This window comes from Caloenas nicobarica, chromosome 15, assembly GCF_036013445.1.
Source record: "Caloenas nicobarica isolate bCalNic1 chromosome 15, bCalNic1.hap1, whole genome shotgun sequence".
NCBI lineage: Eukaryota > Metazoa > Chordata > Aves > Columbiformes > Columbidae > Caloenas > Caloenas nicobarica.
Window position 1 is genome coordinate 1,298,857 of NC_088259.1, and position 20,772 is coordinate 1,319,628.

Sequence of the window (20,772 nt, forward strand, 5' to 3'; positions counted from 1 at the left end):
TTTTTTTTGGTTCACGTTTGCAATAATATAATTCTTGGCCTCCCACATGTCTTTTCTTGAACCAAAGACCTCATGTACATATGTATATGTGCTCTTTTGTTTTTGATAATCTCTTTAAATGAAGCAGTAGAAAACAATGTCTCCCCATCCCTTCACACTCCTCTGGATCTGGGAGAGCAGCCCTAGGATGCAGGAGGATCCAGAAGGCAAATGCTGCCTCATGGAGGAGCAGCCCTGGTGGCCTTGGGGCTGCCTGTGGGCACCTCAGTGGTTGCTCCCTCTCTGACACCCGTGAATCGGGGCTGCTGCTTTGCTGGATCCATGGCCAAGGGCAACAGCAGGACGCAGCAGGACATATCCCTTGTTGTCTGTTGACAGTGGAGATGGTGAATGGTCACTGAGATATGCACTGTCCCAGTGCATGATGGGGCAGAGGACAATCCTCCAGGAGAGGACTCAGGAGCGGCCCAGAGAGCCCATGAGGTACACATGGACCAGGTGTCCCTGAGGTGGGCAGTGACAGGACCCCACAGAGTGAGACATCGCCCAAGGTGGAGTCGAGCAAAGGGAAAGCACTAAATGCAGGTATCTGCAGGGAAACAAAGGTGTACACAGACAATCTGACACAGACCAACTCCAACAGGCAACAGCACCTTCAAAGCCACCACACCAACAGCAGCACTTACACAACCATGAGCAACAGTACTGACCCTGTCCTGTTCCTCCTCTCAGACTGATCTGGTGTGAAGGTTGCACAAGTGGTCTATACATCCCAGATAGAACTTACTTGCAGTTTCACACACTCCTGTGGTCCCTCCAGTGTGGACCTGGGATTTGGGCCAGGCCAGACTCAGAGATATTACCCACTTGCACATTCCAACCCTGGGTTTCTCCAGATCCTGGGGTCCTCCTCCTCCTTGCTAGCCTCACTTAGAACTGACCCAGATAGTGTGTGCATACATTTACACCCAAACACACACACAACAGTGAGCCCACTCACACAGCAAATAGCCAGGAGTGGTGCTTAAGAAATATTGTAGTTTAACCCTGGCATCATCTCAACACCACACAGCTGGTGTGGCAGGATGAGGGGAGGATCAGAAAAGTAAAAGAAAACTCGTGGTTGAGATAAAGACAGTTTAATAGGTAAAGTAAAAGCTGTCTGTGCAATCAAAGAAAAATAAGGATTTATCCCCTGTTTTGCGTTGGCAGGTGGGTGTTCAGCTATCTCCAGAAAATCAGGGCTCCATCACACATAGCAGTTACTAGGGAAGACGCCATCACTCTGAAAGTTCTCTCCTTCCTTCTTCTCCCAGATGTTACTGATGAGCTTGACTTCATATGGTACAGAAGACCCCTTTGGTCAGCTGGGGTCAGCTGTCTCAGCTGTGTCTCCTCTCAATTTCTTGGGCACCCCCAGGCTACAGAAAAGTCATTGACTCTGTGCAAGCACTTCTCAGCAATGACTGAAACATTGGGGTGTGATCAACACTGTTTCCATCACAGATTTAAAATACAGCCCCATACAAGTTTCTATGAAGATAATTAACTCTACCCCAGCTAAAACCAGTCTAATAAGCAGGATAGATCATGGTGATCAGGCAGGGGGTTTGGCCAGACCAGCACTGACCAGCCACCTCCCCAAGGGCAGCTGGTCCCTTGAATGCCTCTCCTCCCCACTCTTCCGCAGGCTGCTTCTTCCATGATCCACCTTGATCCCTCCCTTTCTCTGCCCCGGTCTCCTCACAATTCATAGCCATTATCAGTTACTTTTTCCCCAATGGGCTCAGGTTTTCTCCACTTGCACTCAAATTTGATACTTTGGATTCCATTGCCTTGGTCCTCTGGGACTTCAGTGGCATCACTGGTGGCTCCCCCAGGCACTGATGGCCTTGCAAGTCTTGACTGCCCAGACAGTCCCCAGTGCTCCCCTCTGTGCAGTTTGGCCAACCTGGTCACATCTGCAGCCACCTGTGAGGCCCAGCTGGCACACCTGGAGCTGCCCATACTGCTGGGTCCCTTCTCACATCCCTCAGCTTCTTACGCACATCCCACAGTTTCCCATGGCACGTACAGGTGGTTTCACCCCAGGGCAGGGCCTCACCAGGGGCTCACTCATCTTTCTGCAGCCTTCCTGTCTGGTGTCCTTGATGACCTCGTGATACCTGCCTACCTCTGGCCAATCACATTGCTCTCATGAGGTGACATCACAAGTAATAATCCGGACATGTTGGCTTTGTCCACACCCACCCCAGGTAACTGCAATAGAATTGGCATCACAACCCACCTCCAGCCGTGTCATCTTCCCCTTCTCCTGCATCTCCTGTCTCCCAAGCTCTCAGCACTGCTGGGTGTGTTTTTCAGCATCCACGTGACATCACTAGGCCTATCTCACCATGCGCCCTGTTGCGTTGTTTCCAAAGATGTGACTTCAAAATCTACCTCCCTCCCATGATGCCTCACCTTGCATCATCCTCTTTTGGCACCAGGGGTCACCTCACAGCCAACCTCCCAGACACTGCCCCTTTACCTGCCTCTCCTCTTTCCTACCCAGCACTGTTGTTTCTGCTGGGCAGGCAGCAACGTCCTCCCCATGGGGACTGCAGGGCCCTGGTGGGACAGCTCAGTGGTGGGAGGGCAGCCATGGAGGGTAGGGTGCCTCAGGAAGGCAGGCAGGTGAATGAGGAGGTGGAGATGAGCTCTGTGCAGAGGGGAGCCTGGCGTGCACAGAACCTTGCCTTGGAGGAAGCTTCATGGTCACAGGTCCTCGGCTACATGGCAAGTTGGACGATCTCTTGGTCTGCTGCGAGGGCAGCAGGGCTGGGCACAAGCAACCCAGGAGATTTCTGCAGGGTGTGGAAGACAGCATTTTGAGACGAACACTGGACGAGCTGACTAGGGCTGGTCTCTCACTGACAGACAAGGTGGATCAGGCTGAGGATCTGAAGGATGACAGCAGCCATGGCTGCAGTGGCCAAGCGATGGTGGAGAAGCAGGGTAACTGCAGGACGAGAGTGTAGGACTGCAGGAGAACTGGTTTCAGTTACTGTAGGATCTGCTTTGGCTGTCCTGGAGAACAAACAGGCTGTGAGTCTCTCTTCAGGGGCAATGTCCTCAAAGCCCAGGAAGAAACCAATCTGATGGTCAGGGAGTCGAGCAGGGCCTGGCAAGAGGTCAGCATGGGTGAACAGGGACTCCCTGACTTAGGAGATCAAACAGCAGAAGGACGTGCAGGGAGGCTGGAGAGAAACAAGCTACCCAGGAGACGGACAGACACCTGGCCTGGGGATGCAGGGATGGAGCCAGCAAAGCCAATGCTGAGCAGTGGCTGAAATGGCCATGCAAGGGGAGGGCACCCAGGAGGGCTTCTCCAAAGATATTGTCAGCACAAGGAAGGCAGCTGAGGGAACCCTGGTCCCAGTGGCCAGTGGGGCAGGGGACGGAGTGACAAAGACAGTATCAAAACAGAAATTTCTCAGAAGAAAGATTCTCCCTTTGAGAGTGCTGGTAGGAAATGTATTTTGCTGAGTAACTGGACGCACCTATGCATTTTACTATACATTTACCTCTACATAAATATTTATTTTTCCTTATACTCACATAGAAAGACAGATAACACAGATCTGTTTAGATCACTGTCAACATGACCATCTAAAAAGAGAACAGTTCAATTAACCTTTTTATCCTTCTTTCCTCCATCAGGCAAGAGTGGCCAACAGCTTCGAGCATGACTCACGCTGTGCCAAGCGTAAAAAACGGCATTGACAGTCCAGGGCAGTGGATTTTTTGGTGCCTTCGACTCTGTGCAAGACACAAGGATTATCATTCTTAATGCTGTATGCTTTGGTATGATAGAAATCTAGAGAATATTTTTTTTAAAAACTGAGGGAAAAAGAAACCAAATGAAAGATGTAAAGGAAATGTCTTCTTGCAACTTTAAGCATCAAACATTGTTGGTGTTGTAATTCTCCTTTCTTTGTTTTGAATACTTTAAATACCAGTGTTCATCCATGACATCAAAATGAGACTTTTCAGGATGTGCATTAAGAGCAAGAGGAGAACTACTGATCTTCCACAAGATTTGCCCTGTCAGCACTCTCTCTGTTAGGCTGTGCATCTGATCTCCCTCATCCTTCATGTATTTCCTCCTGCCCTAACTAAACTGACCATGCCTGAAGTACCATTTCCAGCAGCTGATCTGCACACAAGCACTTGCAATTGCTCTCTGGATTTTCCTTTCTCTTACTCTTCGATCACTCAGACACTTGTCAACAAGCCAGTTGCTGCTTTCAGCTTCAAGGAGTTAAAAGCTTCCTTGTGTTTCAGTAGTCTGTCTAATTCTGTCTTTAGCCAACTCTTTTATTGTGTTTCTTTTATAATTTCCTTTCTGTCTAAATCATTTCTTGCATGGTTATGCCTTGGAGAAGGTGAACTGCAATGGTGGCAGTCTGTCCTTGGCATACAGTTGAGGAGTGTGTTTTCTTTTGATCAGTTTTATTGTGTTTGTTCAAAAATAAGAGAAATGCCTCTTTGCCTGTGTGCAGCCAGGTCTCTAAGGAGAGCAGGTGGGAGCTGATGCAAAGGAGCTGGAACATCCAGCTGCAGACTGCAGTGGAGAAGTCTGGTGTAAGGAAAAGGGATGCAAGTCCCAGGTGGCCAATGAGAGAAATGATGGGGTTGGGGAGGTGAGGAGCAAGGTTGTCCACATGGTGTCAGACCTCAAGGGACAGCTTCTCCAACCAGCACAGATCTCCTTAGGAGAGACCCTGGGTCAATATCACATAATGCTGCAATCACCTCTTCTCCACACTGAAAAAAAACCAAACCATATCCTTTACAAAATTAAAAAAAAAAATTCATTTTTATTAGAAGGTTTTTGAAATCATTCTCTGCAACTACACTAGGAAACCACTCTAATTAACTGTACAAGACTAGGAGGAAATTTCAAGAAGAGACATGGTTTCTTAGAGCTTTCTTCAGTGTAATGAGCTCCATGGTGCATTTGGTGCTGAGTCCTTGAACCTCAGGTGCTGAGTCCTTGAACCTCAGATGCTGAGAGGAGATTGCACAAACCTTTCCAGAAGGCGAAGTCAGAAGAAAAAAGTACTAAGTACTTTGAAGTATTAATGAGTTCTACTGAGGGCAAGTACCAGCAAAGCCTCCCCAGGGACTCGTTCCAGTTAGCTATTTGGAGGCCATGATGGCAGATAAACAAAGGGTAATGTGCAGGCAGCTGAGGTGCTGAGAAAACCCTGGTTTTGTTGGGTGAAGCAGAGAGGCCAAGGCCTGACCCTCAGCCCCTGGGAAGGCAGATCCTGTCCCTCACACATTGCTCAGGGCTCTTCCTGGGGCAGAGGGATGTGGGGTGTGTGATGCTGAGTGAAGGACAATGCTGTGACAGTTCCCAGCCATACTGGGGTGTGCAAGGAGGCCATGCGGTGCCCCCAGTGCCTGAGGACAACATGTCTCCTCATGGGCCTTGGTGGCAGAGATGATTGCCATAACCAAGGGGACAAAGACTTGGGTTCTCTTGGCGACATCCAGCCTTGCCAGTGCCCTTTGCCATCTCCACCACAGGTTGTCCTACACTGTCCCACAGCTGCTTCTGTTTCCCTGCAGGCTGTAGACACCCATCTCGCTTCCTCCCCTTGCTCTCACCCTGGTATTTCCATACATTGACTGGTGTGTCTCCACTCTCATGCTCTGTTCCTTGAAACACAAGGTGGTGGACTGATGTCATGCTCCTTCTGGATGATTTCTCGTACAACAGCACTACCCTTTGAGTGACATTTCTTCCTCCTCATGTCCAGTCTCCACGTTCCAAGCTGCGCTGTGTGTCAGTGTTTCTCTCTGCTGTAGAAAGGAGGGCCCTGAAAACTACTGACCTGTCAGCCTCTGACCTGTGCCTGGGAAGAACATGGAATAGATCCTCCTAGAAGCTGTGCTAAGGCACAAGGAGGACAGGGAGGTTATTTGAGACAGCCAGCACAGCTTCACCAAGGGCAAGTCCTGCCTGACTAACCTAGTGGCCTTCTACGGTGGAGTAACTACTTCAGTGGACAAAGGAAGGGCTATGGATATCATATCTATCTGGACTTCCGTAAAGCCTTTGACATGGTCCCTCACAACATCCTTCTCTCTGAATTGGAGAGATATGGATTTGATGGCTGGACTGTTCGTTGGGTGAGGAACTGTCTCAATGGTTGCACCCAGAGAGCAGTGGTCAATGGCACAATGTCTGGATGGCCACTGATGACAAGTGGTGTCCCTCAGGGATCCATACTGGGATCAGTACTGTTTAATATCTTCATCAATGACATAGTGGGATCAAGTGCACCCTCAGCAAGTTTGCAGATTTTTACCAAACTGAGTGGTGTTGCTGACTCGCCTGAGGGACAGAAGGTCATCCAGAGGGACCTGGATAAGCTCGAGAAGTGAGTTCACATGAGTCTCCTGAGGTTCAACAAGGCCAAACACAAGGTCTTGCACCTGGATTGGGACAACCCCCGCTATCAGTACAGGCTGGGGGATGAAGGGATGTAGAGCAGCCCTGACAAGAAGGACTTGGGGATAGTGGTGGGTGAAAGACTGGACAGGAGCCAGCAATGTGCACTTGCAGCCCAGAAGGCCAAACATCTTGGGCTGCATCCAAAGGAGCATGACCAGCAGGTCAAGGGAGGGGATTCTGCCCTTCTGCCTCACTCTGGTGAGACCCCACCTGGAGTCCTGCATCCAGCTCTGGAGCCCTCAGTACAGGAAAGACATGGACCTGTTGGAGAGGGTCCAGAGCAGGGCCACCAAGATGATCAGAGGGATGGAACAGCTCTGCTGGGAGGACAGGCTGGGAGAGTTGGTGCAGTTCAGCCTGGAGAAGACACGGCTCCAAGGAAATATTACTGCGACCTTTCTGTGCTTAAAAGAGTCCGATAAGAAGGATGGGGAAAGACTTTTTAGTAGGGCATGTTGTGATAGGACAAGGGTTGATGGTTTTGAACTAGAAGAGGAGAGATTCAGGCCAGACATGAAGAAGACATTTTTTACAATGCAGGTGATGGAACACAACCACTGCCCAGAGAGGTGGTGGATACTCCATCCCTGGAGACATTCAAGGCCAGGCTGGATGGGGCTCTGAGCAACCTGATCTGGTTGAAGATGTCCCTGCTCATGGCAGGGGGGTTGGACTAGATGACCTTTCAAGCTCCCTTCCAACACTCTCTATGATTCTATGATTCCTACCTCCAAGGAAAGCTCCACCGTATGGGAACCTCCTTTCACGTAGTTGTAGACAGCAATAAGGTCTCCTCTCAGCTTCCTTTTCTCCCTTTAAACATAGAATCATAGGATCATAGAATCATTTCAGTTGGAAGAAACCAATAAGATCATCGGGTCCAGTCATAACCTAACTCTAGCACTAAACCGTTTCCCAGAGAACCTCGTCTATACATCTTTTAGACATCTCAAGGAATGGTGACTCAACCACTTCCCCAGACAGCCTGTTCCACTGCTTCACAACCTTTTCCATGAGGAAATGTTTCCTAATATCAATTCTGAACCTTCTCTGGCACAACCTGAGGCCGTTTCCTCTCATCCTATCACTTGCTACTCATGAGAACACCAACACACTCCATGCTACAACCTCTTTTCAGATAGTTGTAGAGAGCAAAATGGTCTCCCCTCAGTCTCCTTTTCTCCAGGCTAAACACCCCGGGGTCCCTCAGCTGCTGCTCAGAAGACTTGTGCTCCAGACCCTCAAGAGCCTTGTCCCCCTCCTCTGCACTCTCTCCAGCACCCCAAGGTCTTTCCTACAGTGAGGAACCCAAAACTGAACTGAGGATTCGAGTTGTGGCCTCACCAGCGCTGAGTACAAGGGGATGATTGCTGCCCCAGTTCTGCCCACTACACTATTCTTGATGCATGCGAGGAGGCCATTGGCATTTTGGCCACCTGGGCACACACTGGCTCATGTTCAACTGCTGTCGATCAACATCTCCAGGTCTTTTTCCACCAGGCAGCTTTCCAGCCACTCTTCTCCAAGCCTGTAGTGTTGCAGGGGCTTGTTATGACCCAAATGCAGGACCTGGTACTTGGCCTTGTTAAATCTCAGACAATTGGCCTCAGCTTAATGAACCAGAAGCTCCAGATCCCTCTGTATGGCCATCGCACCCTCCAACAGATAAACAATCCCACCCAACTGGGGTCATCTGCAAACTTACTGAGAGTGCACTCGATCCCCTCATCCAGATAATTGATAAAGAGATTAAACAGAACTGGCCCCAATTCTGAGCCCTGGGGACACCACTCATGACCGGCCGCCAACTGGATTTGGCTCCGTTCACCACAACTTCTTGGGCCCAGCCCTCCAGCCAGATCTTTACCCATCACAGATACACCCATCCAGGCCATAAGCTGCAGCTTCTCCAGGAGATACTGTGGGATACGGTGTCAAAGGCTTTACTGAAGTCTAAGTACACAACATCCACAGCCTTTCCTCATCTACTAGTTGGGTCACCTTGTCATGGAAAGAGATCAGGTTGATCAATCAGGACCTGCCTTTCATAAACCCCTGTTGACTGGGCCTGATCTCTTGTTCCTCTTGAGGGCAGCCTAACAGATCCATAGTTCCCCAGATTCTCCTTCTGGCCCTTCTTGTAGATGGGTGTCACATTTGCCAACTTTCAGTCAACTGGGACCTCCCCACTTAGCCAGAACTGCAGCTAAATTGTTGAAAGTGGCTCAGTGATCACCTCCACCAGCTCCCTCACCACTCTTGGGTGTATCCCATCTGGCCCCATAGACCCATGGGTGTCCAAGTGGTGTAGCAGGTCGCAAACCATTTTCCCTTGGATTATTTGGGTTTCATTCTGCTCCCAATCCCTGTCTTCTGGTTCAGGGGCCTGGGTACCTAGAGCACAACTGTTCTGACTATTAAAGACTGAGGCAAGAAGGTATTTAATACCTCAGCCTTTCCCTCATCTTGTCTCACTATCTTTCCCTCTGCATCCATCATGGGATGGAGATTCTCCTTAGCCCTCCTCTTCTTCCTAATATATTTAAAGAAACATTTCTTGTTGTCTTTTACAGCAGTTGCCAGGCCCAGCTCTAGTTGGGCTTTGGCCCTTCTAATTTGCTCCTGCATAACTTCACTGCATGCTTGTATTCCTCTTGAGTAGCCTGCCACTCCTTCCAATGGTTATAAATTCTCTTTTTATTCCTACGTTCCAGCTCCAGCTCTCTATTCAGCCAGGCCGGCCTTCTTCCCCGCCGGCTCACCTTCTGGCACACAGGGACAGCTGCTTCTCCGCCTCTGAGATCACCTTCTTGAAGAGAGACCAGCCTTCCCGGACTGCTTTGTCCTTCAGAACTGCCTCCCAAGGGACTCTGCCAACCAGCCTCCTAAACAGATCCAAGTCTGCCCTTCGGAAATCCAAAGTAGCAGTTCTGCTGACCACCCTTCTACCTTCTCCAAGGATAGTAAACTCAATCATTTCATGATCACTACAGCCAAGGCGACCTCCAATGAGTCCTTCTCTATTGACAAACAACAGATCCAGTGGGGCTCCTTCCCTGGTAGGCTCACTGACCAGCTGTGTCAGGAATTGTGTTCCATACACTCCAGGAGCCTCCTAGACTGCTTCCTCTCTGCTGGGTTGTACTTCCAGCAGACATCTGGTAGGTTGAAGTCCCTCATAAGAACAAGGGCTGGCAATTGAAAGACTTCTCCCAGCTGCCTGAAAAATATTTCTTCTGCCTCTTCATCCTGGTTGGGTGGTCTGTAACAGACCATCCCCTAGGATGTCCACCTTGTTGCCCTTCCCCTTGATTCTTACCCGTAGACACTCAATCCTATCATCACCTTCATAAAGTTCCAAACAATCAAAACCCTCCCTAACATACATAGCTACCCCACCTCCTCTCCTTCCTCGCCTGTCCCTTCTGAAGAGTTTATAGCCATGCATTGCAGCGCTCCAGTTTTGAGAGTCATCCCACCATGTTTCTGTGATGACAATTAAATCATAGTTTTTCTGCCTCATAAGGGCTTTCCAGCTCCTCCTGTTTGTTTCCCGTGCTGCGTGCATTCGTACAGATGCACTTCAGCTGGGCCATTGATTGCACTGGGTTGGCAGACCAAAGGGCATCATTAGCACTACCCTCAGATGCCAGCATGTCGCCCTTGGCTGTGCCTCTGCCACATCTGGTTTTGTACCCTCCCCCTTCAAATCTAGTTTAAAGCCCTCTCAATAAGTCCTGATAAATTAATGTGGTCCGTAAAATAAGAATCTTGCTTTTTTTGTGGCTGTTTTCTAACACCATCTGAACTTGGGTAAGCAAGAGGAAGAGTGGTTAACAGAGTCTATTTTCTGAAAGTAACATGTTCCTGTACCTTTCCCATCTTTCTATGGTGAAGGATTCCTTCCCTTGCAGAGAGGACTGCAAAACCCGCACCTGTCAGGTTGGACTTTGCCTCCAAACGTGGTGCAGCCTTTTCCATTGTGGCATCACCCACTGCTGTTGATGTCACAAAGCAGCATCAGCGCTGAGGTGGGCACAGCAGGGTATAAGACCAGAGGTCTCCCTGCGCCTTTGTCACTCTGGATCTTGAGGGAACAGAGATCGCAGAGTTTTTGGCTCACTCCTGAGCAAGCAAGATGCTTGTTACCTGCACCTCAGCAAGTACCAAGAAACGGACAGAGAAAGTTAAGGATCTCAAAGGGTATGTTTGAAAAATCCTCCTCCCCTTTGCCCAGGTGTGTTTTCCACCTCATCAGCTGGGGTGGGTGGAGGGTGGACAGGAGAGGAACACGAGGGCAGCCTGAGAGCTTGGTCTGGAGCTGGTGGAAGGCAGCAGCCGCCTTTCAGTCTCTTCATGAACGCAAGGGTGAGGCCCAGAAAGCCTTTGATCTCTGCAGAATGAGGGACAGGTCCATTTTGGATCACACGGAGAGAGTCCCAGGGGGGTGGCCCAGATACAGCCTGCCATAGTAATTGTGAGAGCTCAGCTCAGTCCTGTATTGTGCTCTGCAGGGTGGGTTATGTCCCTGAGCCTGCTTGGTTTTCCTCTCCACTGGGACCAGAAGGACACCAGCATGTCCTCTGTTGGCCGTGGATTTGACTTGTGTTCCTGACAGAGGAGATTTCCTTCGGAAACCTGGGTAGTTCCTCACCAAAGCTCTACCTTAGGAAAGGGGCTCAAGATCTCTGAGGGTTGCAAGGAGAATTCTAGGACCACAAAAGGGAATTGTTTATTCCTGATGAATTGTACGCTGTGAGCCTTCTGAGAGCCTCCTGGAACAGGCAGGAGGAATTTCCACCTTGCAGAGCAGTGTGTGCTGCGTCTTGGCAGATCAGGCTCGGGGCAGCAGGGCCCAGCCACCAGAGTGTTTCTTTGGCGCTTCCCTGGTTGCCCGTTGCTTTCCAGCATGCATTGACATTCAGCCCTTCCTCCCTCTTTCCCCAGTCTGCATTTCTCTGCAGTTGTGCCAAGAGAAGGGCCAGAGATAACCCAGCTGCTAAAGAAACGCTGTGAGAGGGGAGACACACACCCCCTGCCTGGCAGCTGTTTTACTGTAGGGGCACAGGCTGAACCTTCTCTTGGGAGGGCGGAGAACAGGACCAGCACAAGTGCCGATCGGATGGTGGGCTGGAGAAACAGGCGTTTGTTGTGCCCCTTCCATTTCCAAGGAATCCCTCTCCAGCCCCACAGACGTGCAGTGTGGCCACAGCTCTTGCTGCAACTCCTGCTCTTCGTCCCGAGTCAATCTTGAGCCCTTTGTCAATAACGAAACAATCCCTGCCATGACAAATCCCCCACTGGTGCAGCTGGTGACAACTCCAGCAGTGACTCGAGCTGGTGCAGGACCAAGCCAATGCACACGCCAGGAACGCCAGGCTCAAGGGCTGCAGTCCCCGCTGCTGCTCTCCAGTCCGCTGCTGATCTGCACGGGAACCGCCAGCTTCACCAGCCTTTTCCTTCTTGCTGCTCTGCAGGAAGATGAAGGTGCTGAAGGCAATGATGCTCGTGCTGCTTTTTGGTCTGTTCTCTTTCGGTGAGTATCTGCAGAGCTCCGAACTGAGGATGGTGCTTTAGGAGGTACTCGAGGCTCCATCCTGCCCTGTTCCACTTCCCCCGCTGTGACCAGAGGAGTTGAGCTAAGAGCAGAAAGTACCCAACAAAGCTGTGCCAGTCCCTGCTTCAGCAGGACGGGTGTGGGGGTGAGGAAGGAGTGACTTGCCTTCCCCAGGAGGGCTAAGCCAGTTCTCTTCAGCTGAGGGAGAGGCCGTGGCTGAGCTCTCCTGCCCCAGGGGATTGAGAATCTGCTCCAGGACAAAGAGCAGATTCCAGGGCAGGGAACATCCATCTCTTGCGGAGCTCATATGCCATGATGGCCACTGTCACAGGCAACAAGAGGAGAGACAACTATGGCACTTGAGAGAGACACAGAAAGGGGAGTGAGCAGCCCGAGGCATAACCCAGCCTTAGACCAAGTTCTAAGCTCTGATGTGTGTCCCACAGGTGTTTACCACGTGGGACGGCTTGGCACAGAAAGCCACTAGAGCACCACAGCAGAGTTAGGAGACCTGAGTGAAACCCTGTCCCTGCCAGACCAGCTCCGTAAGCTCCAGGAACAGCTTTATCATCTGCGCTGGAGCACAAAGGATGTGGCCGAGTGGGCTCTCCAGGAAGGTGTGAAGCAGGCAAAGCTGCCAGGCTTTACCGGACAGGTAAGGGCACAAGACAGAAGAATCTACTCATGGGTTTTATCCTCCCTCCGGCACGTATCCTACTCCATTCCCTGTCACAGCCAACAGGCTGGCGCTGCTGGAACAAGAGCTGTCATGGCCACGTTTCCTTTTCCTGTTGCTCCACACTTCCTTATGGGGAAGAGAGAGCCCTGACGGGAATGACAGCTGTCTGAGTCGTACCTTCCTCTGCGTCCAGATCTCAGGTCCTCCTCAAGGGAGGACTGGAAAGAAAGAATGGTCACGGAGGTCCAGAGTTAAGCCAGTCCTATCTCATGCCCAGAAGGCTTGTCTGTCCGTGCTGCCTGGCCTGGGGCCTCTCCACAGGAAAAGCCCCTTCCCGCAGCTCCAGCATTCAGAGCACTGGAGTGAGCAGACCCCCCTTTCTGATCCCATCAATCACAGCAGAGCAAACCTGAGAGGCTTCCAGACAATTTGGACGTTCCTTCCATCTGAAATGGGCCTTGTCCCCGTTCACCTTGGCTGGCCTTGCATGGGGAGCTGCTTCCCTGTTCCTTTTCCTTCCAACAGGCGCTCTACTTTGTGTTCCTTCCCAGGCTGTTCAGGACATCATCAGTCAAGCCCTGGAGATGCTGGAAGAAATCCAGGTCCCAATGCCAGATTACGCCCTCAAATCAGCAGGTGCCGTGATGTTGTACATACAAACCAGATCCAAAGTGCTTCCTGTCCAGATTGACAAGATGGGCATTGGAACGTGCCCAGCAGCAGGAGAGAAGGGGCGAGAAGTCAAGGGTCACCTCGTGTCCTAAGAGTGACCCCACTGACAGAGCCTGTAACGGGCCAGACCCCATGGGAAGCACAGAAAGCCTGGTTCACATTCTTGTCTTTTTCCACGGCCCCTTACAACAGTTTGATGACTCCCTGCTGTGTGTTCCAGAGGGGTCCTGACAGTAAGAAAGAGGGGAACTCACTGTAGGACATGGATGACAACTGAGAAGCCTTTTTCAAGTCAACAGTGCAATATTCCTCCTGACACTGCTTGATGATGTTGCTCACATTTTATTTTCCAGGGGCTGCTGTCATTCATTCCAGGACTTCTCCATCCCTCCGGAATGCCAAAACCAAAGTCTTCCTGTATTCCCTGCCAGTGGCGGATTACATGAGGTCCCCTGAGCTTATTCTGGAGGTAGGAGCACCAAGAAGCAGTAAAACAAAGGTCGGAAGAATGAATCACAGAATCGCAGAATCACAGAATGTTAGGGATTGGAAGGGACCTCGAAAGATCATCTAGTCCAATCCCCCTGCCAGGGCAGGAACACCTAGGTGAGGTTACACAGGAAGGCGTCCAGGCGGGTTTTGAATGTCTCCAGAGAAGGAGAATCCACAACCCCCCTGGGAAGCCTGTTCCAGTGTTCTGTCTCCCTCACTGAGAAGAAGTTTCTTCTCAAATTTAAGTGGAACCTCTTGTGTTCCAGCTTGAACCCATTACCCCTTGTCTTACTGTTGGTTGTCACCGAGAAGAGCCTGTCTCCATCCTCGTGACACCCACCCTTTATATATTTATAAACATTGATGAGGTCACCCCTCAGTCTCCTCTTCTCCAAGCTAAAGAGGCCCAGCTCCCTCAGCCTTTCCTCATAAGGGAGATGCTTCACTCCCTTAATCACCTTTGTGGCCCTGCGCTGGACTCTCTCCAGCAGTTCCCTATCCTTCTTGAACTGAGGGGCCCAGAACTGGACACAATATTCCAGATGAGGTCTCACCAGGGCAGAGTAGCAGGGAAGGAGAACCTCTCTCGACCTACTAACCACCCCCCTTCTAATACACCCCAGGATGCCATTGGCCTTCTTGGCCACAAGGGCACAGTGCTGGCTCATGGTCATCCTGCTGTCCACCAGGATCCCCAGGTCCCTTTCCCCTACACTGCTCTCTAATAGGTCATTCCCCAACCTGTACTGGAACCTGGGGTTGTTCCTGCCCAGATGCAAGACTCTACATTTTCCCTTGTTATATTTCATTAAATTTTTCTCCACCCAACTCTCTAGCCTATCCAGATCTCGCTGGATGGCAGCACAGCCCTCTGGCGTGTCAGCCACTCCTCCCAGTTTGGTGTCATCAGCAAACTTGCTGATAGTACACTCAATTCCCTCATCCAAGTCATTGATGAATATATTGAATAGTATTGGTCCCAGAACTGACCCTTGAGGCACTCCACTAGATACAGGCCTCCAACCAGACTCTGCTCCATTGATCACGACTCTCTGGCTTCTCTCTTTCAGCCAGTTTGCAGTCCACCTCACTACCCGATCATCCAGTCCACACTTCCTCAGTTTTGCCGTGAGGATGCTGTGGGAGACGGTGTCAAATGCTTTGCTGAAGTCAAGGTAGACCACATCCACTGCTCTGCCATCATCAATCCACCTTGTTACGTCTTCATAAAAGGCTATGAGGTTGGTCAAACACGACTTCCCCTTGGTGAAGCCATGTTGACTGTCCCTGATGACCCTCTTATCCTTGATATGTCTTAAGATGGCACCAAGGATAAGGTTTTCCATCACTTTCCCAGGGATGGAGGTGAGGCTGACCCGTCTGTAGTTGCCCGGGTCCTCCTTCTTGCCCTTTTTGAAGACCGGAGTGACATTTGCTTTCCTCCAGTCCTCAGGCACCTCTCCCGTTTCCCAAGACTTGGCAAAGATGATGGAGAGCGGTCCAGCAATGACTTCAGCCAGCTCCCTCAGCACCCGCGGGTGCATCCCATCTGGACCCATGGATTTATGGATGTCCAGATTGCTTAACTGGTCCCTAACCCAGTCCTCATCAACTGAGGCAAACTCCTCCATTGCCCTGCCTTCCTCTGGGGCCTCAAGGGTACAGGGCTCCTCAGGACAGCCTCCGGCAGAGTAGACAGAGACAAAGAAGGCATTCAGTAATTCTGCCTTCTCTGTATCTTCTGTCACCAGGGCACCCACCCCATTCATCAGTGGGCCTACATTGCCTCTGGTGTTAGATTTATCTGCCATGTATTTGAAGAAGCTCTTCCTGTTGTCCTTGACCCCTCTCGCCAGGTTTAACTCTAAGGAGGCCTTAGCTTTCCTAGTTGCCTCCCTACATCCTCTGACAACAGCCTTATATTCTTCCCAAGTGGCCAGCCCCTCCTTCCATGATTTGTAAACCCTCCTCTTCCACTTGAGTTTGCCCAGCAGTTCCCTGTTTAACCATGCAGGTCTCCTGGCTCCCCTCCTTGACTTCCTGCGCGTCGGGATGCACTGATCTTGAGCTTGGTAGAAGCAGTCCCTGAATGATAAGCAACTATCTTGGGCCCCTTTACCTTCAAGCAGCCTTGCCCACGGGATTTCCTCCAGCAATTGTTTGAAAAGGCCAAAGTCAGCCCTGCTGAAGTCCAGGGTTGCAATTCTGCTCGGTATTCTGCTCCCACCACAGGAGATTCTGAACTCCACTATCTCATGGTCACTGCAACCAAGGCAGCCCCCCACCTTTACTGCTTCAACCAGACCCTCCTTGTTAGCGAGGACGAGATCCAGCAGCGCACCTCTCCTAGTCGGCTCCTCCACCATTTGCATCAGAAAGTTATCGTCAATGCACTGGAGGAACCTCCTAGACTGAGGCTGGCTGGCTGAGTAGTCCTTCCAGCAAACATCAGGGTAGTTAAAATCCCCCATAACAACCGGTGCCTGTGACTGTGAGGCCATGCTCAGCTGCCCGTAGAAGGCCTCATCAACATCCTCACTCTGATCTGGTGGCCTGTAATAGACTCCCACAACAGTGTCACCCCTGCCAGCCTGCCCCTTAATTCTTACCCACAGACTCTCAACTTGTTCCTCAACCGCACCTGGACAGTACTCTATACATTGTAGTTGCTCTCTCACATAAAGAGCAACTCCACCACCACGCTTGGCTGGCCTGTCTTTCCTGAAAAGGACATAGCCATCCATGACCACATTCCAGTCATGTGAGCTGTCCCACCATGTCTCTGTTAATGCCACCAGATCATAATCTCCTGACCGAACGCAGGTTTCTAACTCCTCCTGCTTATTCCCCATGCTGCGCGCATTGGTGTACAGGCATTTCAGGGAGCGAGCTGAGTACACCGATTTCACCCTAGGGGCCTGAGGGTCCTCCCGGTCTTTATGGATTCCAGCATGCTGCCCCACTGATGCAAGCCCAGCTACAACCCCATCCCCCTTCAAATCTAGTTTAAAGCCCTGCAAATGAGCCCTGCTAATTCCTGTCCCAGCATCCTTTTACCCCTGTGGGATAAACCTTTCCCACATATCACTGACCGGACTGGTGTCTTATAAAACCAGCCGTTATCAAAGAACCCAAAGCCCTGCCTGTAGCACCAGTCCCAAAGCCAATCATTTACGGACTTAATTTTTCTATTCCATCCCACATCATCACCCAAAAATGGAAAGAGAGAAGAGAAGATAACTTGAGCCCCAGACTCTTTCACCATTCGTCCCAAGGCCTTGAAGTCTTTCTTCATTTCCCTCAGACTACGGGATGCCGCTTCCTCCCCATCTGTCTGGAAGATCAGTAGGGGGTAATAGTCTGTTGGGCGCACCAGTTTGGGGAGCACCCTGGCAATGTCCCTGATCCGAGCTCCAGGTAGGCTACAAACTTCCCGATGCTGAGGGTCAGCTCTGCATATTGGGCCCTCCGTCCCTCTCAGAAGGGAATTGCCTACCACAATTACCCTTCTTTCTTTTTTATCGGAGGCAGTCTTGAGGCATGGAGTCAATCGCCTCTTCCTATGTGACCTCGTAGGTGGCCCTTGCATCACGTCCCCACCTACATCTTCTTCAATATCCAGGGCCTCAAACCTATTATGGAGGGGCACCCGGGGAAGCGAAGCAGGTAGGGAGGGGGGTTGCCCGCGATGCCTAACTGGAACTTGCTTCCAACCCTCCTCAGCTGTTTGGCCTCCTACTTCTGCCCGACAGCGACAGGGCAGGGGCTCTCTCAGATCTTTCCTCTCTGCCCGACAGGGCAGGGGGTCCATCACCTTTTGAGGGGTTCCCCCTTGGGGCCTTTCTGCCTGGCACGCCAGGGAGTTACTCCACCAGTCGATCTCCCTTTCACACTCCCTGATGGACCTCAGTGTCTCAATCTCCTCCTTAAGTTTTGCAACCATGCCAAGCAGATTTTGCACCTGCTCGCACCTCACACAGGCTGAATGCTGCCTCCCTCCCCTGGCAGCAGCAGGCTCTGGCACTCCCTGCAGCCGGACACCTGGACAGCCACAGTTCGAGGCAGTAGCTCCGTCTGAGTCGACACAGTCTTCTTTAGGCAAGCCCTCTTCCTGGAGGAGACCATGGTTGGCAACAGTCAGGGACACTGGCAGTAGGTGAGAGGGTCTAACAAGCGAGGAGTGATAGTCTCTGCACCCTACTGCACGAGCTACTCCACCTGCCGCTGCAGCACAGGGTGGGTGATACTCACCCGCGTCACAGCTGGTTCCCTCTCCCAGCGCCTGGTGGGCAGCGACACGTCGCTGCCCTCCCTGAAGCTTTTTCAAGGCGAGGGGCGGGGGTGTGATCGCCGTCACCGTGGTAACGCCCACGCCACGTCAGCTGCTCTCGCAAGGGCTGCCAGGGGCTGCCGGGTCCCGAAACCGAAACCACCCCCACGCTTCTCCTTACCTCGAGATCGCTCTGACGGCTCCGGCCGAGCTGGTCCCGATCAGCTGATCTCGACGACTGCTCAGAGGAATGAGAGCCAGGGCAACCTTCTCCATGTCAATGCAGTTTCTTCTTGTCCTTTCAGCCACAAAATCAGCCTGGAAACTGCAGGCCCTTCCCAGGAAGTCAGGGACACGTCTTCATCAAGCTGTCTGTGCCAGTCATTCCCAGGGCAGTCACCATGGACCATGTCTCAGGGACAGCGTTCCATGGAGAAAGTAGCTCTGGAGCTCCAAAGGACTTTGCTGTCTATGTAAGTGATTTCTCTGGGATGGAGGGCAAGGGGTTGCACAGCATTTCTAAGCAGGGGATGAAGATGGGTCAAAGAGTCCAGTGGCCTGAAGCTTCCTCCTGGCTCTCAGAAGAAACAGCCTCTTTGGAGTCACTCTCTTCCCATTGTATTCCTGTTTTATTCAATGTACCACCCAAAAAGAAGCTTCTGGGGCAAGATGCTACTTTAGGAGCCACAGGGAAAAGGAGCTGGACCTTCTTGGCTTCCAACCGCAGTGGGCATTTGTGATCTTCAGGTTACCTCCCTCCCACTGGGAGCGTCTGCTCCTTTTCTGACTGGCAGCTTGGACTCATTGAGTAGGCAAGTGTGGCATGCTGCCCACCTGCAGCTTCTCATCTTTTCATTGTGCTCATCATCCTTGGACTGCATAGCTGAAATACCCCTGTACCTCACCAACTTAAGTAAGTTCTGTCTTCCCGTGGTGCACCAGCCGCTCTTTTTTTCTCCACCCCGTCTTTCTGTAGGGCTTCAAGGAAGAACACGAGGAGCAGGGAACGTTCCTGGGACAGTTCACTTTCCTGGCAGCGCTGAATCCCAGTCAGACCTTCCAGCTGAAGGTATGGGGACAAAGAGGGAGGAGAACTGTAGGACAGGCGGAGAAATGCAGCTGGATGGGAAGAGGCTTCCCTGCCATAGGGCTACAGGCAGCCCTGTCCTTGAGCATGTGCCACACTGGCCTTTCTTCTGCTTCAAATTCCTTGAGTGCCAGTCTTCTGTTTCATTTTGGGTTTAAATTTCAGTGCTCAGAAGCACCACAGTTGAAGCTGGAATCAGCTTGACTGTCTGGAGCCGAAGTGCACACAAGTGGCCACGTCCCATAAGATGCACAACGGCTGTTCTGCCACTTAAAGACCAGAAATCCTGGGCTTCCTGAGGATTCTGTTGGTGCTGGCAGTGAGTAGTAAGAGGGAGGCCATTCTGTTTCCCTGGCTTTCTAGGGAAGGCAATGAGACATTATACTAACAGCACCACTGGGTCTTCTGACTGTGGAACCTGTGCCCCAAAGCAGGTGAGAACTTTCCAGTGTATTTGCTGAGGCATCTGATCGCTGTTTCTTCCTTTGCCTTTCTGATGGCCCAATGAGGGAGAGCAGGATAAGAACAGATTGACCATGACAGGTCAAAAGCCCTCGTGGGGCAGCTGGAAGGAAGCTGTTGAATGAGGCCATTGCTGCGGCACTTCTGTGAGTGGTCACGTGCCAGAGAGGAAAAGGTGACTCATTTCTTCTTGTCATTTCAGAACGAGCTCCCTGGGGTCGTGAATTACGTCAGGCTGCAAGTGCTGAGCAACTGGGGCCACCCAGACTACACCTGCCTGTATCGGTTCAGGGTGCATGGCGATCCCCCCAAAGACAAGGGAGAGGGGCCAGTTTCATCTGTCAATAAATTCCATTAATTTTCACCAAGTCGAGTTCCAGTCTGCTTTGCCTGTGATGCTGACTGGTCCTCCCTGAGCTAACTGGAGCTCCCCATCCTTCTCTCGACCCACCAGCTTGTGGGAGACTTCAGGAGTACACAGAAAGATTGTCCTTATTAAAAGAAACGTGAAAACTCAGTCACAAATCTGCAGAAAGCCTGACATCCACATACTTGCTGCCTACACAGGAACATCAGCAAGGCCCTGCCTGTACACCAAAGGTTAAATTAATGGACAGTTTTCCTGTGCAGGATGCAACTAAGGATCGACTGAATGGAACCATCTGTTGCTACCTGTTTTCACAAGAGGCAGATGCTGCTTCAGCTCCCATCTTTCAGTCTGTTGCCGGTGAGAAAATAGAAGTGTGTTTTTCTGTAAGAGGGAAATCCTTAATTGGAAAATCAGTTCATGGCCTCATTTGCCTTTCTGGGCACATATCGAGTTAATAGCCCAGGAAACGTTACAGAGTGATTAGAAAAGTAATCTCAGGACACTCAGGAGATGCTATAACTACAGAATTCTGTCTTTCCTTTTCACCCTGAGTTCCCCAAGCCCAAGACACGAGCAGGCACGGCAGTCGTGTGCTTAGGTTGCACCAGGGAGGAGAGAGCAGGAACAGCACTTGGCACCCAGGGCTGGTAACAGCAATTTATGCTCTGAGCTGGG

At 51.2% G+C, this 20,772-nt stretch overlaps 1 protein-coding gene across 1 annotated transcript; it reads left to right on the forward strand.

Moving 5' to 3' along the window:
* Positions 1-2,753: 2,753 nt before the first annotated feature.
* LOC135995010 (SUN domain-containing protein 3-like) lies at positions 2,754-20,085 on the forward strand. Its single transcript, XM_065645973.1, has 7 exons — positions 2,754-2,997; positions 12,602-12,720; positions 13,296-13,380; positions 13,770-13,885; positions 18,484-18,651; positions 19,155-19,247; positions 19,930-20,085. Exons 1-7 carry the CDS (start codon positions 2,754-2,756, stop codon positions 20,083-20,085), a joined length of 981 nt encoding a protein of 326 aa, XP_065502045.1.
* The last annotated feature ends 687 nt before the right edge of the window (positions 20,086-20,772 follow it).

Bases quoted from the DNA above. Each gene is read 5' to 3' on its own strand.
- LOC135995010 (XM_065645973.1), top strand. From the start codon at position 2,754: ATGGTCACAGGTCCTCGGCTACATGGCAAGTTGGACGATCTCTTGGTC. The intron at 13,381-13,769 runs GTGCCGTGATGT...TTTATTTTCCAG, and splicing joins TTACGCCCTCAAATCAGCAG to GGGCTGCTGTCATTCATTCC. The intron at 19,248-19,929 runs GTATGGGGACAA...TTGTCATTTCAG, and splicing joins GTCAGACCTTCCAGCTGAAG to AACGAGCTCCCTGGGGTCGT.